Source organism: Anolis sagrei, chromosome 4 (assembly GCF_037176765.1).
Source record: "Anolis sagrei isolate rAnoSag1 chromosome 4, rAnoSag1.mat, whole genome shotgun sequence".
NCBI classification, from domain to species: Eukaryota; Metazoa; Chordata; class Lepidosauria; order Squamata; family Dactyloidae; genus Anolis; species Anolis sagrei.
This window is the reverse complement of record NC_090024.1, coordinates 247,801,843-247,820,789: the sequence shown is the minus strand read 5'-3', so window position 1 is coordinate 247,820,789 and position 18,947 is coordinate 247,801,843. Positions and strand designations below refer to the sequence as shown.

At 52.2% G+C, this 18,947-nt stretch overlaps 1 protein-coding gene across 1 annotated transcript in view; it reads left to right on the top strand.

The window, feature by feature from the left end:
- The window catches only part of LOC137096875 (cadherin-22-like), an 86,099-nt gene extending 79,489 nt beyond the window's left edge, over nt 1-6,610 (top strand). Inside the window, exon 6 of the mRNA XM_067467136.1 lies at nt 2,757-6,610. Within this exon, the coding sequence (XP_067323237.1) occupies nt 2,757-3,367 (611 nt within the window). The 3' untranslated portion in view covers nt 3,368-6,610. The remainder of the gene's footprint in view (nt 1-2,756) is intronic.
- Nucleotides 6,611-18,947: the final 12,337 nt, after the last annotated feature.

The following is an 18,947-nucleotide window of genomic DNA, read 5'->3' as shown; positions in this document are numbered from 1 at the left end:
CTTCCCCTTACGACCCCAACCCCCTCCTCCAGAACAAAGGACCCATTGCCTGCCCTCCTGATGGCTCTCCCCACCCAACCGCCCCCCAAGACACCAGCTTCTCAGGTCCCTGCTTTTGCAGGCGCGCCTTGACTGGCAGATGCCATCGACCGTGCATTGGTTGCTTATGAGCATTGGGGGGGGGGGGGGGGCGGCCACCTGCCCTGGCATCTTCCTTGGCCACTGTCCCTACATTGAGCACTCCTGTGTCCCGAATGGGCTGAATGTGCCCCTCTTTCCTGGGGTGGGGCTGGTGTCATCCATAAGGGGCAACGCACCCACCGTTGTATTTGGAAAGGTGTTCACTGTCTTGCAAGGAGTTAATGGTTTTCCCTTGCTTTCATTCCCTTTCCTTCCTTCTTTCTTTCTTCCTTTTCTTTCTCCCTTACTCCTTCCCTCCCTTCCCATCCTCTTTTCTTGCTCCCTTTTTCCTGCCTTTCCTCTTTCTTCTTCCCTTCCTCCTTCCCTTCTTCCCTTCCTATTTTCTTCCCTCTTCCCTTCCCTTTCCTCTTTCCTTCCTTCCCTCCTTCCCTCTTTCCTTCTATTTTTTACTCCCCTCTCCCTTCTTTCCATCCTTGCCTTCCACTTTCCCTCCCTCCCTTCCCTCTTTCCTTTCTTCCTTTCCCTTTCCTTCTATCTTTTACTCCCCTCTCCCTTCTTTCCGTCCTTGCCTTCCACTTTCCCTCCCTCCCTTTCCTCTTTCCTTTCTTCCTTTCCCTTTCCTTCCAACTTTTACTCCTCCCTCCCCTCCTTCCTCCTTTCTGTCCTCTTTTCTTCCTTCCTCCCTCCTTCCTTTCCCTCCTTCCTTGCTTCCTTTCTTCCTTCTCTCCCTCCTTTCCATCCTCTTTTCTTCATTCCCTCCTTCCCTCCCACCTTTCCTTCCTCTTTTCTGCCTTCCTTCCTTCCTTCCTTCCTTCCTTCCTTCCTTCCTTCCTTCCTTCCTTTCTTCCTTCCAATCTCCCTCCATCCTTTCCTCCTTCCTTCCTTCCTTCCTTCCTTCCTTCCTTCCTTCCTTCCTTCCTTCTCTTCCTCCTTTGCATCCTTCTTTTCTTCCTCCCTCCCTCCCTTCCTCCCTCCCTCCCTCCCTTCCTTCCTTCCTTCCTTCCTTCCTTCCTTCCTTCCTCCCTCCCTCCCTCCCTCCCTCCCTCCCTCCCTCCCTCCCTCCCTCCTTTCCTTCCACTTTCCTTCCTTCCCTCGTTCCTCCTTTCTCTCCTCTTTCCTTCCTTCCCTCCTTCCTTTCCTCCCTCCCTCCTTCCTTCCTTCCTTCCTCATCTCCCTTCTTTCCCTCCTCTTTCCTTCCTCCCTCCCTCCTTTCCTTCCACTTTCCTTCCTTCCCTCGTTCCTCCTTTCTCTCCTCTTTCCTTCCTTCCCTCCTTCCTTTCCTCCCTCCCTCCTTCCTTCCTCATCTCCCTTCTTTCCCTCCTCTTTCCTTCCTCCCTCCCTCCTTTCCTTCCACTTTCCTTCCTTCCCTCGTTCCTCCTTTCTCTCCTCTTTCCTTCCTTCCCTCCTTCCTTTCCTCCCTCCCTCCTTCCTTCCTTCCTTCCTCATCTCCCTTCTTTCCCTCCTCTTTCCTTCCTCCCTCCCTCCTTTCCTTCCACTTTCCTTCCTTCCCTCGTTCCTCCTTTCTCTCCTCTTTCCTTCCTTCCCTCCTTCCTTTCCTCCCTCCCTCCTTCCTTCCTTCCTTCCTCATCTCCCTTCTTTCCCTCCTCTTTCCTTCCTCCCTCCCTCCTTTCCTTCCACTTTCCTTCCTTCCCTCGTTCCTCCTTTCTCTCCTCTTTCCTTCCTTCCCTCCTTCCTTTCCTCCCTCCCTCCTTCCTTCCTTCCTTCCTCATTTCCCTTCTTTCCCTCCTCTTTCCTTCCTCCCTCCCTCCTTTCCTTCCACTTTCCTTCCTTCCCTCGTTCCTCCTTTCTCTCCTCTTTCCTTCCTTCCTTCCCTCCTTCCTTTCCTCCCTCCCTCCTTCCTTCCTTCCTTCCTTCCTCATCTCCCTTCTTTCCCTCCTCTTTCCTCCCTCCCTCCCTCCTTTCCTTCCACTTTCCTTCCTTCCCTCGTTCCTCCTTTCTCTCCTCTTTCCTTCCTTCCCTCCTTCCTTTCCTCCCTCCCTCCTTCCTTCCTTCCTTCCTTCCTCATCTCCCTTCTTTCCCTCCTCTTTCCTTCCTCCCTCCCTCCTTTCCTTCCACTTTCCTTCCTTCCCTCGTTCCTCCTTTCTCTCCTCTTTCCTTCCTTCCCTCCTTCCTTTCCTCCCTCCCTCCTTCCTTCCTTCCTTCCTTCCTCATCTCCCTTCTTTCCCTCCTCTTTCCTCCCTCCCTCCCTCCTTTCCTTCCACTTTCCTTCCTTCCCTCGTTCCTCCTTTCTCTCCTCTTTCCTTCCTTCCCTCCTTCCTTTCCTCCCTCCCTCCTTCCTTCCTTCCTTCCTTCCTCATCTCCCTTCTTTCCCTCCTCTTTCCTTCCTCCCTCCCTCCTTTCCTTCCACTTTCCTTCCTTCCCTCGTTCCTCCTTTCTCTCCTCTTTCCTTCCTTCCCTCCTTCCTTTCCTCCCTCCCTCCTTCCTTCCTTCCTTCCTTCCTCATCTCCCTTCTTTCCCTCCTCTTTCCTTCCTCCCTCCCTCCTTTCCTTCCACTTTCCTTCCTTTCCCTCCTTCCTTCCTTCCTTCCTCTTTCCTTCCTTCCTCCCTCCTTCCTTCCTCCCTCCTTCCTCCCTCCCTCCCTCCTTCCCACGCAGTGCTGGTGCTGCTGATCCTGACACTGAAGCGCCACCAGAAGGGCCACTTGGCCTCGGAGGAGGACGAGGACATGCGCGACAACGTCATCAAGTACAACGACGAGGGTGGCGGCGAGCAGGACACGGAGGCCTACGACATGTCTGCGCTGCGCAGCCTCTACGACTTTGGGGGGGAGGGCAAGGGGGGCGGCGGGGGCGAGGGGGGCGGCAGTGGGGGCCCCCTCCCCTCGGAGCTGCTGCCCCTCCCGCAGGGGGCCCCCCCTCCGCTGCCGCCGGCCCCCGACCTGGACTTCTCCCTCTTCCGGGACTACATCAGCCGCAAGGTGGGCCAGGCGGACCGGGACCCCTCGGTGCCCCCTTACGACTCCTTCCAGACCTACGCCTTTGAGGGGGGGGAGGGCTCCCCGCCCGAGTCGGCCCTCAGCTCCATCGCCTCGCGCTCCTCCTCGGCCTCCTCCGGGGAGCAGGACTTCTCCTTCCTGGGCGCCTGGGGGCCCCGATTCCGGCAGCTGGCCGCGCTCTACGCCGGGGGTCGGCCGCGCCGCGAGGACGACAAGGACCAGAGCCAGAGTAGTGGCAGCGGTAGTGGCAGCAACGGCGGGCAGCCCTAGCCCCCCTAGCCCCCCTACCCCCCCGAGGCAGAACCAAACGGCCCGGTCCGACTGCCCACCGGACAAAGGGCGGAGGGCCACTGGGGCTCCTCTGGGGCCACCGACCGCGCAGGCGCACCACGGTCCGGCCACCTTGGCCCAGGCTGCATTGGATGCAAAGGGAAGCGGGAAAAGCCCGGAAGAAGAAGGGATGCGGTCCAAGAGGAAGAGGAAAAGGAAGAAGGGGGAAAGAGACAGACAGACGGATGGGTGCCGGCCAGAGCTGCCAATTATCATTTAAATGGACTTGGGGGGCCAGGCTGACCAGGAGGAGAGAGAGAGAGAGAGAGAGAAGGAGGCCCAAATTGCTTCTGTCACTGGATTCCCTGCTTTGGACGCACTCCCAAGAGCCCTCTCTCGCTACCTCTGCCCCCTGCCCCACAAACCTTCCCTGGGGTCTCCTGCTTGAGAGACCCTCCCCACTGTTGTCTGTCTGGGGAGGAGGGGCTGGGGTGGCCATTGGGGGTCCGTTGTGTGGGTGGAGGGGGTGGAGCACAGCGGCGACCAAGAGCCCTCTCTCGCTACCTCTGCCCCATGCCCCACAAACCTTCCCTGGGGTCTCCTGCTTGAGAGACCCTCCCCACTCTTGTCTGTCTGGGGAGGGGGGGCTGGGGTGGCCATTGGGGGTCCGTTGTGTGGGTGGAGGGGGTGGAGCACAGCGGCGACCAAGAGCCCTCTCTCGCTACCTCTGCCCCCTGCCCCACAAACCTTCCCTGGGGTCTCCTGCTTGAGAGACCCTCCCCACTGTTGTCTGTCTGTGGAGGGGGGGCTGTGGTGGCCATTGGGGGTCCGTTGTGTGGGTGGAGGGGGTGGAGCACAGCAGCAACCAAGAGCCCTCTCTCGCCACCTCTGCCCCATGCCTCACAAACCTTCCCTGGGGTCTCCTGCTTGAGAGACCCTCCCCACTGTTGTGTGTCTGGGGAAGGGGCTGGGGTGGGCATTGGGGGTCCGTTGTGTGGGTGGAGGGGGTGGAGCACAGTGGTGACCAAGAGCCCTCTCTCGCTACCTCTGCCCCATGCCCCACAAACCTTCCCTGGGGTCTCCTGCTTGAGAGACCCTCCCCACTCTTGTCTGTCTGGGGAGGGGGGGCTGGGGTGGCCATTGGGGGTCCGTTGTGTGGGTGGAGGGGGTGGAGCACAGCGGCGACCAAGAGCCCTCTCTCGCTACCTCTGCCCCCTGCCCCACAAACCTTCCCTGGGGTCTCCTGCTTGAGAGACCCTCCCCACTGTTGTCTGTCTGTGGAGGGGGGGCTGTGGTGGCCATTGGGGGTCCGTTGTGTGGGTGGAGGGGGTGGAGCACAGCAGCAACCAAGAGCCCTCTCTCGCCACCTCTGCCCCATGCCTCACAAACCTTCCCTGGGGTCTCCTGCTTGAGAGACCCTCCCCACTGTTGTGTGTCTGGGGAAGGGGCTGGGGTGGGCATTGGGGGTCCGTTGTGTGGGTGGAGGGGGTGGAGCACAGTGGCGACCAAGAGCCCTCTCTCGCTACCTCTGCCCCATGCCCCACAAACCTTCCCTGGGGTCTCCTGCTTGAGAGACCCTCCCCACTGTTGTCTGTCTGTGGAGGGGGGGCTGTGGTGGCCATTGGGGGTCCGTTGTGTGGGTGGAGGGGGTGGAGCACAGCAGCAACCAAGAGCCCTCTCTCGCCACCTCTGCCCCATGCCTCACAAACCTTCCCTGGGGTCTCCTGCTTGAGAGACCCTCCCCACTGTTGTGTGTCTGGGGAAGGGGCTGGGGTGGGCATTGGGGGTCCGTTGTGTGGGTGGAGGGGGTGGAGCACAGTGGCGACCAAGAGCCCTCTCTCGCTACCTCTGCCCCATGCCCCACAAACCTTCCCTGGGGTCTCCTGCTTGAGAGACCCTCCCCACTGTTGTGTGTCTGGGGAGGAGGGGCTGGGGTGGCCATTGGGGGTCCCTTGTGTGGGTGGGGGGAGTGGAGCACAGCGGCGACCAAGAGCCCTCTCTCGCTACCTCTGCCCCATGCCCCACAAACCTTCCCTGGGGTCTCCTGCTTGAGAGACCCTCCCCACTGTTGTCTGTCTAGGGAAGGGGTGGGGGCTGGGGCTGTGGTGGCCATTGGGGGTTCGTTGTGTGGAGGGGGGATTCCAATCTCTGGCATTTGGGAGAAAAGCCTTCCCTTGCTCCCCGTTGGTGGGGAGGGGGCCGTTCTCAGGGTCTTCTCGCCCAGCTAGTATCCCACTCCTTCCCCCTCCTCAAAGATCCGGCCTTCCAAGACTTCCCTGGACCCCAAGGGGAGGGGGGTGTTGCTTTGGCCTTCCCTGGACCCCAAGGGTGGAGAAGGCCCTTTTGGGCCTGGGAGGCAGGGGCTTCTTAGAATGGCCCCCTTGCTTCCCAGCCCAGAAAGGGGGGGGGGGTCATCACTGGGGGGCTGTGGGGAGAGAAGGCAGACAAGGGGAGGAAGGCCCAGGGCATGAATGGCCATAGTCAGGGGCTCCTCTTCCAAACCCCTCCCCATAGGTTGCCTCCTTCTCAGGGTTCCTCTCTGGTGTTTTTGGGCATTTGGGTGGGTAAGCAGGTGGGGGGGGGGGCATTGCTTTGGCCTCCAACCCTGGCCCATTCCTCCCACTGTCCCTTCACTGTGATGCCCCCTCCCCAGTTAGGGACACATCCAAAGGTGGAGGCTGCTTGCTTCCTTCCTTCCTTGCTTCCTTCTTTGCTTCCTTCCTTCCTTCCATCTTTCTTTCTTTCTTTCTTTCTTTCTTTCTTTCTTTCTTTCTTTCCTTCGTCCCTCCCTCCCTCTTTCTTTGCTTCCTTATTTGCTTCCTTCCTTCCTTCCTATCTTCCTTCCTTCCTTCCTTCCTTCCTTCCTTCCTTGCTTGTTTGCTTGTTTGCTTTTTTCCTTCCTTCCTTCCTTCCTTGCTTGCTTCCTTCATTTCCTCCCTCCCTCCCTCCCTTGCTTGCTTGCTTTTTTCCTTCCTTCCTTGCTTTCTTTCTTTATTCCTTCCTTCCTTCCTTGCTTCCTTCCTTCCTTATTTCCTCCTTCCCTTCCTTCCTTCTTTGCTTCCTTCTTTGCTTCCTTCATTCCTTCCTTCCTTCCTTCCTTCCTTCCTTCCTTCCTTCCTTCCTTCCTTCCTTCATTACTTTGTTCCTTCCTTGCTTTCTTTCTTTATTTCTTGCTTGCTTCCCTCCTTCCTCGCTTCTTTCACTCCTTCTTTCTTTGCTTCCTTCCTTCCCCATTCCCTCCCTCCCTCCCTTGCTTGCTTTTTTCTTCCTTGCTTGCTTCCTTGCTTTCTTTCTTTATTCCTTCCTTCCTTGCTTCCTCATTTCCTCCTCCCCTTCCTTCCTTCTTTGCTTCCTTCCTTCCTTCATTATTTTGTTCCTTCCTTCCTTCCTTCCTTCCTTCCTTTCTTTCTTTATTCCTCCCTTCCTTCCTTGCTTCCTTCCTTCCTTATTTCCTCCTTCCCTTCCTTCCTTCTTTGCTTCCTTCTTTGCTTCCTTCATTCCTTCCTTCCTTCCTTCCTTCCTTCCTTCCTTCCTTCATTACTTTGTTCCTCCTTGCTTTCTTTCTTTATTTCTTGCTTGCTTCCCTCCTTCCTCGCTTCTTTCACTCCTTCTTTCTTTGCTTCCTTCCTTCCCCATTCCCTCCCTCCCTCCTTCCCTCCCTCCCTTGCTTGCTTGCTTTTTTCTTCCTTGCTTGCTTCCTTGCTTTCTTTCTTTATTCCTTCCTTCCTTGCTTCCTCATTTCCTCCTCCCCTTCCTTCCTTCTTTGCTTCCTTCCTTCCTTCATTATTTTGTTCCTTCCTTCCTTCCTTTCTTTCTTTCTTTCTTTCTTTCTTTCTTTCTTCCTTCCTTCCTTGCTTCCTCTCTTCTTTCATTCCTTCTTTCTTTGCTTCCTTCCTTGCTTCCTTGCTTGCTTGCTTCTGTCCTTCCTTCCTTCCTTCCTTCCTTCCTTCCTTCCTTCCTTCCTCTTCCTCCTCCCCCTCCTCAGGAACTTTTTCTGTGCTAGCCCCCCCCCCCCCCCCATGTGTACATGTGTGTGTATGTTGCGGGGAGGCCACCCCGTGTGCGCATGATGTTTTCCAGGTGGGCCACTGGCCAAACAGGGTATGTATCCGACCGACACTCCTCCGGCCCCTTCTCAGCTGATGATTTCCATCCTGCTTCCTTCCAGTTTGGGACTCAAAGCGGCTTTACTTGACCTTTCCATATTCCTAAGTGGAAAAACAGAATGAGTAGGAACAGCTCATGCCAGGTGATGTTGACCCCCACCCACCCATGCCCCACCCTCGCGCAGTGACCCCCTCCCCTGTACATAGGGCACCCCTATGCGCCCCACTCCTCCTCCTGCCCCCCCCATGCAAAGCCCTCCCCCCAAAGACTCGGCCGCCCTCGGGGGCCATGGCGAGAAGAAGCCCCCCCCCCCCCCTGCGCCTCCTCTTGGGTATTTTCACAGGGTTGTTCAGGGACCTGGAAATAAAAGGATTTCCTTGTCATCTTCCCAGAGTCCTTGCTGCTTATTTCCTTGGCTCCCCCCTCACACCCAAAAGGAGGAGAGTGCATGCGTGTGTGTGCGTGTGTGCAAAAGATCATGGGATCCTAGAGTTGGAAGGGAACTCAGGGGCCATCCAGTCCAACTCCCTTCTTTCTGCCAGGCAGGAAGGCACCATCTGATCCCTCTCGGCAGATGGCCATCCAGTCTCTGCTTAAACGCCTCCAGTGGAGAAGACCGGCTTATGTCTAGAGCAGGCATGGGCCAACTTCAGCCCTTCCTCCAGGTGTTTTGGACTGCGATTCCCACAATTCCTTAAGTACACGGACAACATCCTTTAGTATGTGGACAACATACATATGGTACAGGCATGGGCCAACTTTGACCCCTTTCCAGGTGTTTTGGACTTCAACTTCCACAATTCCTGCCCTCAGGCTCTTTCCTTTTCCTTCCTTCCGTCCATCCTTCCTTCCTTCCTTGCTTCCTTTTATTCTTTGCTTCCTTGCGTCCTTGTTTCCTTCCTTTCTTCATTATTTCCTTCCTTGCTTGCATGCTTGCTTGCTTCCTTCCTTGGTTCCTTTCTGGCTTCCTTCCTTCCTTCCTTCCTTCCTTCCTTCCTTCCTTCCTTCCTTCCTTCCTTCCTTGTGTCCTTCCCTCCTTCTTCCTTTTATTCTTTGCATCCTTGCTTCCTTCCTTCCTTCCTTCCTTCCTTCCTTGCTTCCTTTCTTGCTTGCTTGTTTGCTTCCTTGGTTCCTTCCTGGCTTGCTTCCTTCCGTGTGTCCTGGCTTGCTTGCTTGCTTCCTTCCTTCCTTGCTTCTTTGCATCCTTGCTTCTTTCCTTCCTGGCTTCCTGGCTTCCTGGCTTCCTTCCTGGCTTCCTTTCTTCCTTCCTTCCTTCCTTCCTTCCTTCCTTCCTTCCTTCCTTCCTTCCTTCCTTGTGTCCTTCCCTCCTTCTTCCTTTTATTCTTTGCGTCCTTCCTTCCTTCCTTCCTTCCTTCCTTCCTTCCTTCCTTCCTTCCTTCCTTGCTTGCTTGCTTGCTTGCTTGCTGGCTTGTTTGCTTCCTTGGTTCCTTCCTGGCTTGCTTCCTTCCTTGTGTCCTGGCTTGCTTGCTTGCTTCCTTCCTTCCTTGCTTCTTTGCATCCTTGCTTCTTTCCTTCCTGGCTTCCTGGCTTCCTTCCTGGCTTCCTTCCTTCCTTCCTTCCTTCCTTCCTTCCTTCCTTCCTTCCTTCTTTCCTTCCTTCCTTCCTTCCTTCCTTCCTTCCTTCCTTCCTTGTGTCCTTCCCTCCTTCTTCCTTTTATTCTTTGCGTCCTTGCTTCCTTGCTTCCTTCCTTCCTTCTTTCCTTCCTTGCTTCCTTTCTTGCTTGCTTGTTTGCTTCCTTGGTTCCTTCCTGGCTTGCTTCCTTCCTTGTGTCCTGGCTTGCTTGCTTGCTTGCTTACTTCCTTCCTTGCTTCTTTGCATCCTTGCTTCTTTCCTTCCTGGCTTCCTTCCTTTCTTCCTTGGTTCCCTCCCTCCCTCCTTCCTTCCTTCCTTCCTTCCTTCCTTCCTTCCTTCCTTCCTTCCTTGTGTCCTTCCCTCCTCCTTCCTTTTATTCTTTGCGTCCTTGCTTGCTTCCTTGCTTTCTTCCTTCCTTCCTTGCTTCCTTTCTTGCTTGCTTGTTTGCTTCCTTGGTTCCTTCCTGGCTTCCTTCCTTCCTTGTGTCCTGGCTTGCTTGCTTGCTTGCTTACTTCCTTCCTTGCTTCCTTTCTTGCTTGCTTGTTTGCTTCCTTGGTTCCTTCCTGGCTTCCTTCCTTCCTTGTGTCCTGGCTTGCTTGCTTGCTTGCTTGCTTGCTTCCTTCCTTCCTTGCTTCCTTGCATCCTTCCTTCCTTCCTTTCTTCCTTGGTTCCTTCCTTCCTTCCTTGCTTGCTTACTTACGTCCTTCCTTCCTTCCTTCCTTCCTTCCTTCCTTCCAGCCATCCTTCCGACAGGAATTGTGGGGGTTGAAGTCCAGAACACCTGGAGGGAAGGCCCAAGTTGGCCCATGGCAGCTCTTGACCATCATCTGCCTCCTTCCAGCCCCCCCCCCCCAATCCCCAAAATAGTGCTGGGAGGGAGCGTTGGGCAGTGCCAGACCTCTCCACCGCCGCTGCAGCCGAGCCGAGGAGCGCGGGCTTCCTCCTCCGGAGAGGCTGAATGCTCCGCGTCCCTCCTCTTTCTTTGCAATGCATATGATTTATAATTCACCATTCCGCAATTTGTAATTCATGACTTCTGTACTTGGTACTTTGCAATTCACCTTGAACTGCGGGGGCCCAGGGGTCAGCCCAGGCAGAATGAGAGAGAGAGTGTGTGTGTGTGGCTGGCTGGCCAACCCCCTTTGTGCCACAAGAGCAGCCGGAGGAAGGTGGATCTGACAGAATGGCAGAGTGAACGGCGGGCCGAGGGGGGACCCCAGAGGACATCTAGTCCAGCCCCCTGCATTCCTGCAGCAACGTGCCATGGCACCGGTGGGCACTGTGCTTCAAAACCTACAACAAGAGAGCTATTCCACTAACAATCATCTCTTCCTTGTGTCCATCCATTAGTGTGGGCACCAGAAAGGAAGATGCCTCCCTCTTCTACATGATACGAGAGGCTCCAAAGAGCTGCTCCATCCCTTCTTCTCTCTTCAAGCTCCCAATTTTCCCCCAAACATATTTCTCATAGGGTTTGGTCACTTACTTATTTACTTAGGCAACCCCTTGTATCCTGAGGATGATGGTCCTCCAAGTGTAGTGTCTTGGCAGTGGGTCTGAAGCCCTATTCTTGACCTGCATCTTCTCCCGCAGTGAGGGCATTGGTTTCTATGTGGAAGGCCTTCCTTGTCAGAATTGGCTTGATGCACCTTCTTCCTCTTTGCATATTTCCTTCTTTTGCCCTCCATTCATGCCTCTTCAAATTCCACAGCAGTACTGGTCACAGCTGACCTCCAGCTACAGTGCTTAGGTATGGTCAGCTGGGCAAGTGACCATACCTGAGCACTGTAGCTGGAGGTCAGCTGTGACCAGTACTGCTGTGGAATTTGAAGAGGCATGAATGGAGGGCAAGTGAATGGAGGTCACTTGCCCAGCTGACCATTGCCAAGAGCTGCTTCCTCTCTGGAGTCAAACATAAGGGTCTCTGAGTGGCCAAGATGTAGAGGTAGAATGCAAGCAGGTTATGGGTTGGGTGTCCCAAGCAGTAGCCCAGTCTGTCCTTGGCTGTTGGTTGCTGAGTTTGGCTGATGGATGGATGACCTCAAGGGGACCTCCATCACTGGCCCATGCAATACAATGACCACTCTTCCAAGGCAATGGCTGGCTGTGCCAGCATCCCTTACAAGCATTGGTTACCAACTTTTTTTGACCAGGGACCACTCTCCAGCATTAGTACCCAAAGCAGTGTTTCTCAACCTGGGGGGTCGAGACCCCTGGGGGGGGGGATGTCATAATGGAGTGTCAGAGGGGTCACCAAAGGCCATCAGAAAATACAGTATTTTCTGTTGTTCATGGGCGTTGTGTAGGACGTGTGGCCCAATTCAATCATTGGTGGGGTTCAAAATGCTCTTTGATTGTAGATGAACTATAAATCCCAGCAACGACAACTCCCAAATGTCTTGGTGTCTTTTCCCCAAACTCCACCAGTGTTCACATTTCAGCATATTGAGTGTTCATGCCAAGTGTGGCCCATATCCATAATTGTTTGAGTCCACAGTGCTGTCTGGATGTAGGAGGACTACAACTCCTAAACTCAAGGTCAATGCCCACCAAACTCTTCCAGTATTTTCTGTTGGTCATGGGAGTTCTGTGTGCCAAGTTTGGTTCAATTCCATCGTTGGTGGAGTTCAGAATGCTCTTTGATTGTAGGTGAACTATAAATCCCAGCAACCACAACTTCCAGATGTCAAGGTCTGTTTTCCCCAAACTCTACCAGTATTCAAGTGGGCATGTTGAGTATTCATGCCAAGTTTGGTCCAGATCAATCATTGTTTGCACACAGATATACAGATACACATACATATACACAAATATGCATATAGACAAGCACATACATATTCTTTAATAATAATAATAATTTAAAGTATTTATACATATACAATTATAGAGACACATAAACACACAAATACACACACATATATACACCCACAAAAATATATGCAAACACACATATATACATGCATACACAAATCTATACACACACATGTATAATTATGCACAAGCACACACAAATATACATACACACACACATATATACACACATGCACACATACATACACATACACATATACACATGCACGCAGATATACATATACACATACATACACACAAATATGCATAAGGACAAGCACATACATATACTTTAATAATAATAATTTAAAGTATTTATAGATATACACAGTATACATACACATAAACACACAAATACACACACATATATACACCCACAAAAATATGCAAACGCACACATGTACATGGATACACAAATATATACACACACATATAAGTATGCACAAGCACACACAAATATACATATACACATACACATATGTATATACACATATGCACACATACATACACATATACATATACACATGCACACAGATATACAGATACACATACATATACACAAATATGCATATAGACAAGCACATACATATACTTTAATAATAATAATAATTTAAAGTATTTATACATATATACAATATAAAAAGGTAAAGGTAGTCCCCTGAAATTAAGTCCAGTCATGTCTGACTCTGGGGTGTGTTGCTCATCTCTATTTCTAAGCTGAAGAGCCAGCGTTGTCCGTAGACACCTCCAAGGCCATGTGGCCGGCATGACTGCATGGAGCGCCGTTACCTTCCCGCCAGAGCGGTACCTATTGATCTACTCACATGTATATACAATATACATACACATAAACACACAAATACACAAATATATACAAATATACACACATATATATACACCCACAAAAATATATGCAAACACACATATATACATGCATACACAAATATATATACACACAAAAAAACACACATATAAGTATGCACAAGCACACACAAATACACATATATATACACACATGCACACAGATATACATATACACATACATATACACAAATATGCATATAGACAAGCATAATAATAATAATTTAAAGTATTTATACATATACACAGTATACATACACATAAACACACAAATACATACACATATACACACATATATATACACCCACAGAAATATATACATGCATACACAAATATATACACACACATAAACACACACGTATAAATATACACAAGCATACACAAATATATTGTTGTTGTTGTTCATTCGTTCAGTCGTCTCCGACTCTTCGTGACCTCATGGACCAGCCCACGCCAGAGCTCCCTGTCGGCCGTCACCACCCCCAGCTCCCTCAAGGTCAGTCCTGTCACTTCAAGGAGGCCATCCATCCATCTTGTGTATATATATTTGTGTATATATACACAAATATATATACACACACAAAACACACATACATAGATTGGGCCACAGCAACATGTGGCAGGGGACGGCTAGTATTTAATAAGCCTTGGCTCTATTGAGAGAGTTTTGTGAGACCAGTTGCAACAGTGTAGTAACAATGAGGTCGTGGACCATATTTTAGTTCTTGCTGACCACTGGTTGTCCACGGACCACAGGTTGGGAGCCACTGCTCCAAAGTGAGCCCAAGAGCCAATGCGGAGAGAGAGAGAGAGAAGGAAGGCACGAGGCAGGCAGGCAAGCGACATTCAATTAACACAACAAAATACCCTCATAAAGCAGCTGTAACAACAGAAAAGCTGTGGGGATTAAAATAATAATCCAAAAGCATCCAATAAAACATTTTAACACTGTTTTCAGGGAATCCGCCAGGCTTGACCGGAAAGGCTGCCGGCTGAGCTGTGGTTGTGACAAAAGGGGGAGGCAAGGGTTGTGATGCCATGGTGTGATGGAGGTTGCAAGTGGGAAGGGGCTCAGGGGGAGCTTGGGGGAGAAAGGTCGCCCTCCCTTGTCCTCCTGCTGACCTGCCAAGCGTGTAAAAGTCAGCGCCGGTGCCTTGCAGCCATTCGAAGGCCCAAGCTGCCCTTTTGGCAGGAAAGTCTCCGCGGCAGCAGAAGCCAGGAAACAAGATCAGCCATGGCTCCCAATGTGTCCGTTTTGAAGGGCATCTCTGGACGCACACCTTGCCATGGCAGGAAGGACAAGGTAGAATCCTAGGGTTGGAAGAGACCTCCTGGGCCATCATCCAGTCCAACTCCATTCTGGCAAGAAGCAGGAATGTTGCATTCAACGCACCCCTGACAGATGGCCATCCAGCCTCTGCTTAATAATAATAATAATAATAATAATAATAATAATAATAATAGAATCCTAGTGTTGGAAGAGACCTCCTGGGCCATCATTCAGTCCAACCCCATTCTGCCAAGAAGCAGGAATATTGCATTCAACGCACCCCTGACAGATGGCCATCCAGCCTCTGTTTCAAAGCTCCACCACACTCCCTCCGGGGCAGAGAGTTCCACTGCTGAACGGCTCTCACAGTCAGGAAGTTCTTCCTCATGTTCAGATGGAATCTCCTCTCTTGTAGTTGGAAGCCATTGCTCCATTGCGTCCTAGTCTCCAGGGAAGCAGAAAACAAGCTTGCTCCCTCCTCCTCCCTGTGGCTTCCTCTCACATATTTATACATGGCTCTCATCATATCTCCTCTCAGCCTTCTCATCTTCAGGCTACACATGCCCAGCTCCTTAAGCCGCTCCTCATAGGGCTTGTTCTCCAAACCCCTGATCTGCTCCCTCCTCCCTGTGGCTTCCTCTCACATATTTATACGTGGCTATGATGTCTCCTCTCAGCCTTCTCATCTTCAGGCTAAACATGCCCAGCTCCTTAAGCCGCTCCTCATAGGGCTTGTTCTTCAGACCCCTGATCTGCTCCCTCCTCCCTGTGGCTTCCTCTCACATATTTATACATGGCTCTCATATCTCCTCTCAGCCTTCTCATCTTCAGGCTACACATGCCCAGCTCCTTAAGCCGCTCCTCATAGGGCTTGTTCTCCAGACCCTTGATCATTTTAGTCACCCTCTTTCTCTGGACACATTCCAGCTTGTCAATATCTCTTTTGAATTGTGGTGCCCAGAACTGGACACAATATTCCAGGTGTGGTGTAACCAATTGGACGCAATATTCCAGGTGTGGTCTAACCTGCTTCAAGGTGTGGTTACGTTGATGCAGGTGACTTCTTATTTGAAAAGATGGAGGAAGGACCTGGGGACCATCCATCCTGGACTTGATCCTAACCCAGGGGGAAGGAAACAGTGGGCAGAATCCCATGTTGCAGGGAAATGTAAAAGGGAAATGACCCCCTGCATGGGATAGGATTTTGGAAGAGAGAAGAACTGCTAAGGGCACAATCACACCCAATTCCGTGGAAGGAGAAAAATGGGAAACACATGAAAAAGCAAAGGTAAACATGAGGAGGAAAGGAAAAGCAAAAGGAGGAGGCATAAAGAATGGAAGGAAGGATGGATCCTCAAGGAAGATTCTATGTAGCCTAAGCTTTCAGGTATAAAGGAAGCTAATATGAGTAAAGACTGGCTTGGCAAGCAACAAAGAGGGTCCCCCCCCCCCCCCAATATATTTGGGGAAGGAAAGGGAGGGAACATCACTGCTCAGCAAGGATGGCACAATGTGAACCCAAAGGAGTTGGAGACTGCAAGGCAAGCTCCGTCCCAGAGCACGGAAGGAAACTGCTGACATTCACGGAAGCCCGTATCATGACTTCTGCGAAATCCTGGAGAATAACAGGTGAGCACCTGTGGGCTGGAGGCATCACCACTTGCAAATCCCTGGATGAGGATGCAGCCATCATGGGCTTCTCAGGAACAAAGACTGCCAAGCTGACCTTCCTCTTCTCTTTTAATTGGGCATCCCTTGCGTAGACCGTGGGAGTGCCGCGGATGCCATTGATTTGGCCTAGAGCAACGCGTTTGAGAAGGTCCCCTGTGAGCTCTGAGTAAGCAAAAGGATGGAACGCGGAATGGAAGGAGGCGCTCTCAGGTGGAGCCCAAACTGGATGGAAACTCAGGCTCGGAGAGGCACCATTGCGAGGTCTCGGGCAAAGCGCTGCCAGGCCAGTGCGAGTTTCCCAGGCTGTATGGCTACAAGCTGGGTAGATGCGGGGAATGCCGTGGATGTAGCGTACCTGGATTTCAGGAAGGCCTTCTTGGACAAGGTCCCCCATTACCTTCTGGCAAGGAAACTAGTCCAATGTGGGCTAGGCAAAACTACGGTGAGGTGGATCTGGAATTGGTTAAGTGGACGAACACAGAGAGTGCTCACTAATACTTCCTCTTCATCCTGGAAAGAAGTGACGAGCGGAGTGCCGCAGGGTTCCCCCCTGGGCCCGGTCCTGTTCAACATCTTTATTAATGACCTAGATGAAGGGCTAGAAGGCAGGATCATCAAGTTTGCAGACGACACCAAATGGGGAGGGAGAGCCAATAGTCCAGAGGACAGGAGCAGGATTCAAAACGATCTTGACAGATTAGAGAGATGAAGGGCCAAAACTAACAAAATGAAGTTCAACAGTGACAAATGCAAGATACTCCACTTTGGCAGAAAAAATGAAATGCAAAGAGACAGAATGGGGGACAATGAGCCCTGGCTCGAGAGCAGTACGTGTGAAAAAGATCTTGGAGTCCTCGTGGACAACAAGTTAAACATGAGCCAACAATGTGATGTGGAGGCAAAAAAAGCCAATGGGATGTTGGCCTGCATCAAGAGGAGCCTAGTGTCTAGATCTAAGGAAGTAATGCTACCCCTCTATTCTGCTTTGGTTAGACCACATCTGGAATACTGTGTCCAATTCTGGGCACCACAATTCAAGAGAGATATTGACAAGCTGGAATGTGTCCAGAGGAGGGCGACTAAAATGATCAAGGGTCTGGAGAACAAGCCCTATGAGGAGCGGCTTAGGGAACTGGGCATGTTTAGCCTGAAGAAGAGAAGGCTGAGAGGAGATATGATAGCCATGTATACATATGTGAGAGGAAGCCACAGGGAGGAGGAGGAGGGAGCAAGCTTGTTTTCTGCTTCCTTGGAGACTAGGACGCAGAACAATGGCTTCAAACTACAAGAGAGGAGATTCCATCTGAACATTAGGAAGAACTTCCTGACTGTGAGAGCCATTCAGCAGTGGAACTCTCTGCCCCGGAGTGTGGTGGAGGCTCCTTCTTTGGAGGCTTTTAAATAGAGGCTGGATGGCCATCTGTCAGGGGTGATTTGAATGCAATATTCCTGCTTCTTGGCAGAATGGGGTTGGACTGGATGATGCCCCAGGAGGTCTCTTCCAACTTTAGGATTCTATAAACTCCATTTGACGCCTAGCATTAACTCTATCACCCACTACCTATCACAGTGCCACACCTCTGATTTGGGGTCCCCTCAGGTTGCCCAAGGTGAAAAGGGCACAGCCCTGGCAGGAGTGGCCCCTGCTCTGTCCGCCAAGTGCTACCAGGTGTCTTCCTGTCCAGGAAGGATGGCCATCTGTCTAGAGGGCTTGGGATGTGTCATAGAATCATAGAATCCTAGAGTTGGAAGAGACCTCCTGGGCCTTCATTCAGTCCAACCCCATTCTGCCAAGAAGCAGGAATATTGCATTCAAATCACCCCTGACAGATGGCCATCCAGCCTCTGTTGAAAAGCTCCCAAAGAAGGAGCCTCACCACACTCCCTCCGGGGCAGAGAGTTCCACTGCTGAACGGCTCTCACAGTCAGGAAGTTCTTCCTCGTGTTCAGATGGAATCTCCTCTCTTGTAGTTTGAAGCCATTGTTCCCTTGCGTCCTATTCTCCAGGGAAGCAGAAAGGAAGCTTGCTCCCTCCTCCCTGTGTCTTCCAGTCCTTTGGGCTTGTAATGCAGGGGGTGGACGGGGTGCCAGGTGGAGGGTCCCTGGGCTTTGCTGGACTGGGCAGAAGACCCCCAGCAAAGGATCCTTGCCTTGCCGTGGTGCTGGGCAGAAGACGGAGCTGCTGACCGCACCCCCCCCCCCCCGCCTTGCCTCCGATCTGCCTTGATGGATGGCGGTGCCAGACTGAAAACCAAGGCATTGAAATCCAATAAAGACAAATCCACTTGTGCCGCGGCTGAAAAGGAAAACACGACTCTGGCTCCAGGAGGGGGATCAATAGCGGGCCAAAGGGAGGCCAGGGCGGGATGGGTGCCAAAAAAGGGCCAACGTGGGGGGAAGAGCCTGGGTCTTGCCCGGCCTTGACCCTTTGCATGGCCAGGGCTGGATCTGCTGGGGTGGACTGGGCATTGGGCAGCTCACATCTGGCGGTCTGGGCGGGAGGCGGGCAGCGGCAGATGCTCAAAGCGGCTTAGCGGCGGCGGCGACCTTTATCCGCCGGCTTCCTAGAAAACGAAATTGAGGAATTACTGGGCTTGCTGGCCCCGGGCCTAATAATGTGCCTTGTGCCCAGAAAGACTGCAAAGGGGGGGGGGGGGGGGGAGGGAGGGAGGGAGGGCCAGTCTGAAGCAGGGACCATATACTTCCTCTCAGAGGTCAGGGAGGGGGGTCCTGGACACAGAAGAAGAGCACAGGGAAGCCCTTCTCATGAGGTGCAGGGAGAGACAAAAGTGGCATGCAAAATGGCTGGGATTGAATCCTAGAATCCTAGAGTTGGATGAGACCTCGTGGGTCATCCAGTCCAACCCCATTCTGCCAAGAGGCAGGACAATCGTGTTCAAAGCACTCCCAAGAGATGGCCATCCAGCCTCTGTTTTAAAGCTTCCAAAGAAGGAGCCTCCATCACACTCTGGAGCAGAGAGTTCCACTGCTGAACAGCACTCACAGTCAGGAAGTTCTTCCTCATGTTCAGATGGAATCTCCTTTCATAGAATCCTAGAATCAAAGAGTTGGAAGAGACCTCCTGGGCCATCCAGTCCAACCCCATTCTGCCAAGAAGCAGGAATATTGCATTCAAATCACCCCTGACAGATGGCCATCCACCCTCTGTTTCAAAGCCTCCAAAGAAGGAGCCTCCATCACACTCTGGAGCAGAGAGTTCCACTGCTG